The sequence below is a fragment of the Bos indicus genome, unplaced genomic scaffold, assembly GCF_029378745.1.
Source record: "Bos indicus isolate NIAB-ARS_2022 breed Sahiwal x Tharparkar unplaced genomic scaffold, NIAB-ARS_B.indTharparkar_mat_pri_1.0 scaffold_80, whole genome shotgun sequence".
NCBI lineage: Eukaryota > Metazoa > Chordata > Mammalia > Artiodactyla > Bovidae > Bos > Bos indicus.
Genome location: NW_027223739.1, coordinates 113,031 through 122,719, shown reverse-complemented (window position 1 = coordinate 122,719; position 9,689 = coordinate 113,031). Strand labels below are relative to the sequence as shown.

The following is a 9,689-nucleotide window of genomic DNA, read 5'->3' as shown; positions in this document are numbered from 1 at the left end:
GGATACATGAATAATAATTATACCTCTGCAAATATCCACCCCTTCATCTTGTGATCCATACTAACATATCAATTTTGTACGTGTTTTAATTATGGCATACTTGCTACAGTGTTTCTGTTTAGAGTAATTCAACAAAAGTGGTACTAATGAAATGCTTTCTAGTATGAATTCTCTGGCATTGATTTCCTTTTGCTGTTTGATTAAACACTTGTCTACATTTTTGTATTTCATTTGTGTATCTTTCCAAAGTAAACACTCGTTTTTTCAAAATTGTATATTTAGGACCAAGCTTTTTTTTATCACTGATTCATTTCTAGGGTTTCTCTGCAGTATGTATTCTCTGATGGTGAGTGAGGTGATGGCTGTGATGAAATCCTTTGCCACATTCCTTACATTTCTGAGATTTCCCTGCAGTATGAATTCTCTGATGTTGAGAAAGACCTGAACTCCGGGAAAAGGCTTTGCCACAGTCTGTACATTTATAAAGACTCTCCCCAGTATGGATTCGTTGATGTCGAGTAAGATGTGAACAATGGATAAAGGCTTTGCCACAGTCTTTACATTTGTATGGTTTCTCCCCAGTATGAATTCGCTGATGCTGAGTAAGAAGTGAATAACGGGTAAAGGCTTTGCCACAGTCTGTACATTTATAAGGTCTCTGCCCAGTATGGATTCGTTGATGCTGAGTAAGAAGTGAATAACGGGTAAAGGCTTTGCCACATTCTGTACATTTATAAGGTCTCTCCCCAGTATGGATTCGTTGATGCTGAGTAAGAAGTGAATAACAGGTAAAGGCTTTGCCACATTCTGTACATTTATAAGGTCTCTCCCCAGTATGGATTCGTTGATGTTGAGTAAGATGTGAACAACAGATAAAGGCTTTGCCACATTCTTTACATTTGTATGGTTTCTCCCCAGTATGAGTTCGCTGATGTACAGTAAGACTCAGACGCCAGTTAAAGGCTTTGCCACATTCTGTACATTTATAAGGTCTCTCCCCAGTATGGATTCGTTGATGCTCAGTAAGAGATGAATAACGGGTAAAGGCTTTGCCACAGTCTGTACATTTATAAGGTCTCTCCCCAGTATGGATTCGTTGATGCTCAGTAAGAAGTGAATAACGGGTAAAGGCTTTGCCACATTCTGTACATTTATAAAGTCTCTCCCCAGTATGGATTCGCTGATGTTCAGTTAAAGTTGAACTATGCTTAAAAGCCTTGCCACATGCTGTACATTTATAAGGTCTCTCCCCAGTATGAATTCGCTGATGTTGAGTAACACGTGAACAATAGATAAAGGTTTTGCCACATTCTGTACATTTGTATGGTTTCTCCCCAGCATGGATTCGCTGATGTTCAGTTAAATATGAACTCTGATTAAAGGCTTTGCCGCATGCTGTACATTTGAAACATTTCCTTCCTGTATGAATTTTCCTATGTCTACTTAGATTTGGTGAGTTACTAAAGACTTTCCCACATATATTACACTTGTAATGTTTCTGCTTAGTCTGAATATTCTGCTGTTGAATAACTTTTGAAGACTGGTTAAAAGCTTTAGCATAATCATAACAATTATAAGTCTTCTCTCCAATATCAATACTCTTATACGTATTAATAGTAAGATTTGAGCTTTGATAAAATATATTCTTATACTTATTATGTTTAGAATTGTCTGAAAATTGATGTCCCTGTTGTTTCATGAGATATGAGTCTTGGTCAACATTATGCCCAGTTTCACTGCATGAAGAGCTTCTCATTCCATCATGTATACTCTTGTAATTATTGGGGGTAGAGCTCCTGCTTAAGGCATTACTCATGTTGTTAAGCTTGTAAAGTTGTTCCACACTAATTATACCTTCATATGTATTGAACAATGATGGTTGAATAAGGTCTCTCCCATTATTATCCACATTACAGATTTTGGAACAAGGAGAAAATAGTTGTTGGTTGAAGAACAATAAACCCTTGTTAAAGGATCCCTCAAAATGATTATATTGGGAATTTCCCCCCTCATTTTCAAGTTTCTGGTTTCCAGATATGTTTGAATGTATATTTAATAGACACCTATGCTCAGAGTTGTTTGAATGAGTATTTGCAGTAGAGACTAGATGACTTTCCAGATTTTCCACCTTTCCCTTCAGAGAACGTGTATGTTTCAAGAGTTGATGTGGGTCTTTGCTGACAAATATACACTTATCTGCGGATGTTGATGACCGAAATTGGTCATCTGAGATTGGTTTTTCCCTATTTGATTCACATCCTTGATTTCTTTTGGCGGTAATGTTTACATTATGGGAATCTGTACCAATTTGGTTTTGTCCATCATAACATGCTCTCTGTTCTTTATATGCCCTCATATATTCCCAGTCTTTGGTTAAATGTAAATTTCCAAGGTGAAATCTTTCATATATTCCTAGCTTTGCTGTTGGGAATAAATCTTCTAAGCCTGGCTTTTGGGTCCTCAAACCCTGGGTGTCGTGAGAAGACACAGCTGAAAGATACCAAATAATAAGTTATTCTACTTACTATTCTCAGGGAATATGGTTTACAATTTACATACAATTAGCATACACTGGCTAGATTAAGCCTAAAACTGAGATAGAAGAAGTCAAGATGGCAGAGGATTCGGAAGACGTGGAGTTCATCTCTCTCCACAAAAACATCAAGAATACATCTTGAAGTAGAAAAATTCTCACAGAGCCCTGCAGAACACGGGCAGAGGAACTTGGACACCTGGAAGGACAAGAAAGATTCCTGCTGAGCCAGGTAGGACAAAAGAATGAGGGAGGAAAAGGAAGAGGAAAAGAAGTGGGATGGGACCCACAAAACCCTGGGGGGACTGAAGAGAGGAGAGGTCTCCCCATCCAGGGAAGCCCCTCACTGGGGGGAGCCCAGTTGGGACAGAAGGAGAGACTCATTCTCTGTGGGAAGAGAATGCTGCAACCAGTGTGCAGGACAGAGTGAGACCTGTACACAGGCTGCTGAGCCCAGCCCTGCCCACGCAGCCTGAGAGGGTGTCCACCGCTGCACACAAGGGCTGGGTGCTGGAATGTGGGGATTGGAGAGCAGACCCAGGCAGAGGACTGCGGTTGGCTGTGAGGAGACATCCTGAGGGGACAGGAGGGAGGGAGGAGCTCTGCAAACGGGATGCTTGTGGAGGAAGCCTGAACCACCAGAGAAGCAGAGCAGCGTTGTTGAGTGATGCCCAAAGGGAAGAACCCCACTGCAGCCTCTCTGCCCCTGTGCCTGTCCCTGCCTCTCCAGATACTAGGAATGGCTCCCACCTAGGTGGGTGATCTCACGACCCCCACAGCTGCTTCCTCCTCCCCAGCCCCCTCCCCAGTGGGCTCCAGGGGCACCTTCAGAGCACACGCCTGTGGGTGGTCTCAATGTTCAGATGGCACTGAAACCACAGCTGAGCCCCCAGGCCCTACCACTAAGAAAGAAAAGCTGAGATCTCTCCTTGCAGCTGTACAAACCATGGTGTTACACCCCACAACTGGCTTTGTAAACTCAGCCCCGACAGAACATCTGGATGGAAACGAGGCTCTGGCAGTCAAGACCAGTCTGGCTTTAGCAATTGTAGACTTTGTAGGCATTCCCATGAGGCGGTTGGGCCAGGTCACATCTACATTGCCTCCATAGCACTGCAGGGGGTCCAGCTCCACAATGAATGTACACCTGGGACATGAGACTACAGTGGATCTATGCTGGTGACCTGGTGAAAACAACATCTGAGAGACACCACAGTCAAGTGCCATCATGCCCATGGTTCAGGTGGGGCCAAGATCAATGCCAACACAGGGTCACATGAGAGCTCGCACAACACATGGATGATGACCCACAGAGCATGCTCCGAGGTGAACATCCCCCGAGGAGCAATCCTCAGTGGCTTCTCTCCCAGTGGGTGTGCTCCAGTCCCACTGGGTCAGAAGCACCATAGATCAGAAACACAGCTAAGTAGATCTGGGGACTCTACTCCACTAATCAGGAAGCAGACCCCACCCCTGACAGGGCAGTGACAGCCACAGAGGAAAGACGAAGCTCCCCTCAATATTCAGACAGGCTCTGATCACAATAATAACAATCAACTCCCTATCAAGGGGATAAGGGCACAAGTCTCTGGACCACCTCACCCACCAGAGGGCAGACACCAGAGCAAGAGGAACTAGGATGTGCAGCCTGCAGAACAGAGACCACAAACACAGAACACTGGACAAAATGAGATGACAAAGGAGTATGGTGTAGAGGAGAAGTCAAGACAAAAACCTACAGGAACAGCTAAATGAAGAGCAGTTGGGCAATGTAATGATTAATTTTACCTTTAAGTAATCAAATTTACAAACAAAACATTTTCACAAATACTGCTGCTGCTGCTGCTAAGTTGCTTCAGTCATGTCTGACTCTGTGCGACCCCAGAGACGACAGCCCACCAGGCTCCCCCATCCCTGGGATTCTCCAGGCAAGAACACTGGAGTGGGTTGCCATTTCCTTCTCCACAAATACTAATGCCTACTAATTATTTAACCCACTTCTTACCACTCATGTTGTTATCTGAGCATGTTCTAATAGAATCTAAAATCGTAAATGATATTGACCTAGAACTAATCAGAAATAGATGGCATAAACAATAAAGTCCTGGCATGTTTCATAAGAAACAAGATAGATTTAATAAGGTAAGAGTTCTTGAGAAATAAAATAAGAAGTGAGACTTGAAAAATATGGTGAGAACATAGGGAACTCTATTCAATGCTCAGTGGTCACCTAAATGGGAAGGAAATCTAATCAAGGAGCGAAATGTGTATATGTATCACTTATTCTTTCTGTACAGCAAACTAACATAACTTTGTAAAATGGCATTATTGGAAGAGAAAAATTTCTTTTTAAAGATTCCTTTATATAATCTATAAGCTTAATAGTGAAGAACAATCAGAAAAAAGCACGGAGGGAAATGTCTTAAATTCTCATGCCAAGAATATATTTAAAAACTCTATGAGTTAAATAAATATATTCAAGTATTTTACCATTAAGGAATTGGGGTAAATATACTTAACACATTTAATGTTAGTTCATATTAAAAAAAGAGGAACTTTAAAGTAAAATTCAGGTTTGCATTTTCTCATTTTAGCAAAATGTTTTATGCAGTGAAGAAAGAATTTGAGTATGAAGTTTATAAGGTCATGTGTGTAGTTTCTAGTGGGTTGGAAATTATAGGGTAGAAAACAAAAAATATTTGTCCCCAGTATTCCTAGAAGTATGGCAATTTGTTCACAACTCCACCCACACACTTCTGACTAGGGACAGAATCAGAACTTCTAAAAGGGCTTAATACAGTTACTCAGAAATGTGCACAGATTTTCTAAAACCTCCCCAAATGGAAGAGCTATCAGGTCATGCAGGTTGTCCCAGGCCAGACAAGTATTTTGGTTCTCACTGTGAATGTGAAAATTAACCACTGGAGAAAAATACATAAACGATAAAAAGAATCAGGAATGGGTCAGGAGATGACCCTCTATGACAGTGACAGAAATAAACCCAGGCTAATCCAAAATCATTTCCACAGCAGATCTTCTCAAACCACACCACGAAGTATGACTTCCTCCACAATGCTTGTCCCTCTCACCGGATTTTTCTGCTCCATCCATAGACACATACCTGGGTGCACGGCTGGCGTCTCCATTCTCCGTATATCCCAGGGATCCTTCATTTGCTCCAGAAATGTGACCAGGTCCGGCTTAGAGATCACAAGACCTGTTCATCAGAAAAAGGAATATGTGTTTTCCCAGATATTCATCAATTTCCAATCCAATATGTGTTCAGGTGAGAGAGAAGTCAAGGAAGAAAGTTAAAATAACCTTAAAAAATGATTTTACCAAGTAGTTTATTGGAAGCACCTTTAAAAGACAAATGCTCAAAATCAGGTTCTGATATTATGCTCAAGTACTACTAAGGCAAAAGCTAGTAGTAGAAATCCGGTTTTAAGAGGAGAGTGGCACTATTTTATACCACAGAACTTACAGAATTACCACTAACCTAGAATGAAGGATATGGAGGTCAAGAAGCAATAGTTAGAACTGTACATGGAACAACTGTACCATTGGGAAAGGAGTACATCAGGCTGGATATTGCCACCCTGCTTATTTAACTTATATGCAGAGTACCTCATGAGAAATGCTGGGCTGGATGAAGCACAGGCTGGAATCAAGATTGCCGGGAGAAATATCAATACCTCAGATATGCAGATGACACCACCCCTGTGGCAGAAAGTGAAGCAAAACTGAAGAGCCTCTTGATGAAAGTGAAAGAGGAGAGTTAAAAAGTTAGTTTAACTCAACATTCAGAAAACTAAGATCATGGCATCCAGTTTCATCATTTCATAGCAAGTAGATGGGGAAACAATGGAAACAGTGATAGACTTTATTTTGGGGGGGTCCAAAATCACTGCAGATTGCGACTGCAGCCATGAAATTAAAAGATGCTTGCCCCTTGGAAGAAAAGCTATGACAAACCTAGACAGCATATTAAAAAGCAGAGACATCACTTTGCCAACAGAGGTCCATCTAGTCAAAGCTATGGTTTTTCCAGTAGTCACGTATGAATGTGATATTTGGAACATAGAGAAAGCTGAGCACCAAAGAATTGATGCCTTTGAACTGAGGTGCTGGAGAAGGCTCTTGAGAGTCCCTTGGTCAGCAAGGAGATCACACCAGTCAATCCTAAAGAAATCAACCCTGAATATTTGTTGGAAGGACTGAAACTGAAGCTCCAATAATTTGGCCACCTGATGTGAAGAGCCGACTCACTGGAAAAGACCCTGATGCTGGGAAAGACTGAGGGCAGGAGGAGAAGGGGGCGTCAGAGGATGAGATGATTGAATAGCATTATTGACTCAATGGATATGAATTTGAGCAAACTCTGGGAGTTAAGGAAGGATAGGGAAACCTGGTTTGCTGCATTCCACGGGATCGCAAAGAGCTGGACATGATTTAGCGACTGAACAACAAGGAGGCAGATTACATCAAGGAAGAAGAAGGTTAGAATTATAATGACCCATAATGAAGTCTTTCTTTCAAATGTCACAAATACCCTTTTTCCCCTACAAAGTAGGGATCTGAACCTCTACTGGACAAAGCAGAAAATTCGAGGAGACATTCTAGAATGAACGAACCAAAACCCTGAAGGTACTTAAGGGATTCTGGAAGGCAGTTATCCTCACCCAAGGAGGCCAGGTTCCCGTAGTTCTCTAACATCACGTCCCTGTATAATTCCCGCTGACCGAGGTCCAGGCACTCCCACTCCTCTTGAGTGAAGTCTATGGCCACATCCTGGAATGTCAGCCGTCCCTGAAATACAAAGGACATGAGCCATGTATGTGACCCAAGATGAAACCAGCAAGAGAAATGGTTTTGATTTAGGAGAATGTCTGGTGTTACACAAGAATATAATTTTTATACAGCCGTATTTTCCACTGTATTTCTAACCCAGGAAAGGAGAATGAGATATGATCCACAGACCACTATAGAAACTATTCTGATCTGGAAGAGAAATTATAAAACAATCACACCAACACTGACCTATCTATTTTTGAGAGTTGTACTCGTGTGACACAGGATAAAACTGTCTATCAGGGAAAGTATGTTAGTCACTCAGTCATGTCTGATTCTTTCTGACCCCATGGACTGTAGCACGCCAGGCTTCTGTGTCCATGGGATTTTTCAGGCAAGAATACTGGAGTGAGTTGCCATTTCCTTCTCCAGGGGAATCTTCCCCACCAAGGGATCAGACCCAGGTCTCCCACATTGCAGGCAGACTCTTCACCATCTGAGCCACCGGGAAGGCCCTTATCAAGGAGACAGGAAATATTTTTAAAAAGCATGCTCTGATCTAAGAGTTCTGGAGTGGGGCCAATGTGCCACATTTTAAACAAGCTTATTTTAACTAGCAGTGTTGAAAATTCTGATACATCAATGACCATTCTGAATAGCAAAGAAGTAGACTAGTAAGGTAAGAATTTATACTTAACTTTGAATTTTAAGTGTTTTTCAAAATTGATGGGTCTGATAGAATAGTACCCATAGCAGCAATAATCTTTTGAAGTAATTAGTATATACTATATGTCTTTCTCGGAGAAGGCACTGGCACCCCAACTCCAGTACTCTTGCCTGGAAAATCCCATGGACAGAGGAGCCTGGTGGGCTGCAGTCCATGGGGTCTCGAAGAGTCAGACACGACTGAGCGACTTCACTTTGACTTTTCACTTTCATGCATTGGAGAAGGAAATGGCAACCCACTCCAGTGTTCTTGCCTGGAGAATCCCGGGGACGGGAGAACCTGGTGGGCTGCCATCTATGGGGTCGCACAGAGTCAGACACGACTGAAGCGACTTAGTAGTAGTAGTAGTATATGTCTTTCTAACAGTTTTTACAGAGTCTTGAATGCACCACATAAATAATATAAAATCAACATTGTTGTTCCACCTTTTTGCAAATATTTTGTCAACCATTGCTTAAATGACAGATTTTTAATTTTCCTTCAGTTTATGTGAACTAAAATTTAACTAGTAAAACACAAATACACAGAGACAACACTAAAGAAAGTTTATACAAGTTTTTATAGGGTCTTCCCTGGTAGTCCAAGCTCCCAAGTCAGGGGGCTGGGTTCAGTCCCTTGTTAGAAAACTAGATCCCACACGCCACAGCTAAAGTTTGCCTGCTGCAACAGTCTCCCACATGGCTCCAAGATTCTGCAGGCTATGAACAAGACACAACTCAGCCAAACACATAAATATGTGTATTTTTAAAAAGAACTTTATATAACTCGGGAGAATACCAAAACAAGAAAAAAAAATTAACATTTTCATGCATACAGACATATATTAAAATGAGACTATATACTTATTAAGAGTATTAAAGAAAAGCTAACATTCAGAAAACGAAGATCACGGCATCCGGTCCTATCACTTCGTGGCAAATAGATGGGGAAACAGTGGAAACAGTGGCTGACTTTATTTTTTCGGGCTCCAAAATCACTGCAGATAGTGATTGCAGCCATGAAATTAAAAGATGCTTACTCCTTGGAAGGAAAGTTATGACCAACCTAGACAGCATATTAAAAAGCAGAGACATTACTTTGTCCACAAAGGTCCATCTAGTCAAGGCTTTGGTTTTCCCAGTAGCCATGTATGGATGTGAGAGTTGGACGATAAAGAAAGCTGAGCACAGAAGAACTGATGCTTTTGAACTGTGGTGTTGGAGAAGCCTCTTGAGAGTCCCTTGGACTGCAAGGAGATCCAACCAGTCCATCCGAAAGGAAATCAGTCCTAGGTGTTCATTGGAAGGACTGATGTTGAAGCTGAAACTCCAATATTTTGGCCATCTGATGCGAAAAGCTGATTTGTTTGAAAAGACCCTGATGTTGGGAAAGATTGTAAGCAGGAGAAGAAGGGGACGACAGAGGATGAGATGGTTGGATGGCATCACCAACTCATTGAACATGAGTTTGGGTAAAATCCAGGTGTTAGTGATGGACAGGGAGGCCTGGCATGCTGTGGTTCATGGGGTTGCAAAGAGTCAGACACGACTGAGCAACTGAACTGAACTGATTCATGTCAATAAAATTGAGATGATTTTTAATGGGTTAAAATATATACATCTACTTGTGGATGATATTCTTTGTATATTTAAATACACT

The 9,689-nt window shown here is 41.6% G+C and overlaps 1 protein-coding gene across 1 annotated transcript in view; it reads right to left on the bottom strand.

The window, feature by feature from the left end:
* Window positions 1–313: 313 nt before the first annotated feature.
* LOC139182087 (zinc finger protein 420-like) overlaps window positions 314–9,689 on the bottom strand; it is a 17,886-nt gene continuing 8,510 nt past the window's right edge. The window contains exons 3-5 of the mRNA XM_070785562.1: window positions 7,216–7,342; window positions 5,655–5,750; window positions 314–1,419 (exon numbers count right to left, since the gene is read on the bottom strand). Of these exons, the coding sequence (XP_070641663.1) occupies window positions 314–1,419; window positions 5,655–5,750; window positions 7,216–7,342 (1,329 nt within the window). The remainder of the gene's footprint in view (window positions 1,420–5,654; window positions 5,751–7,215; window positions 7,343–9,689) is intronic.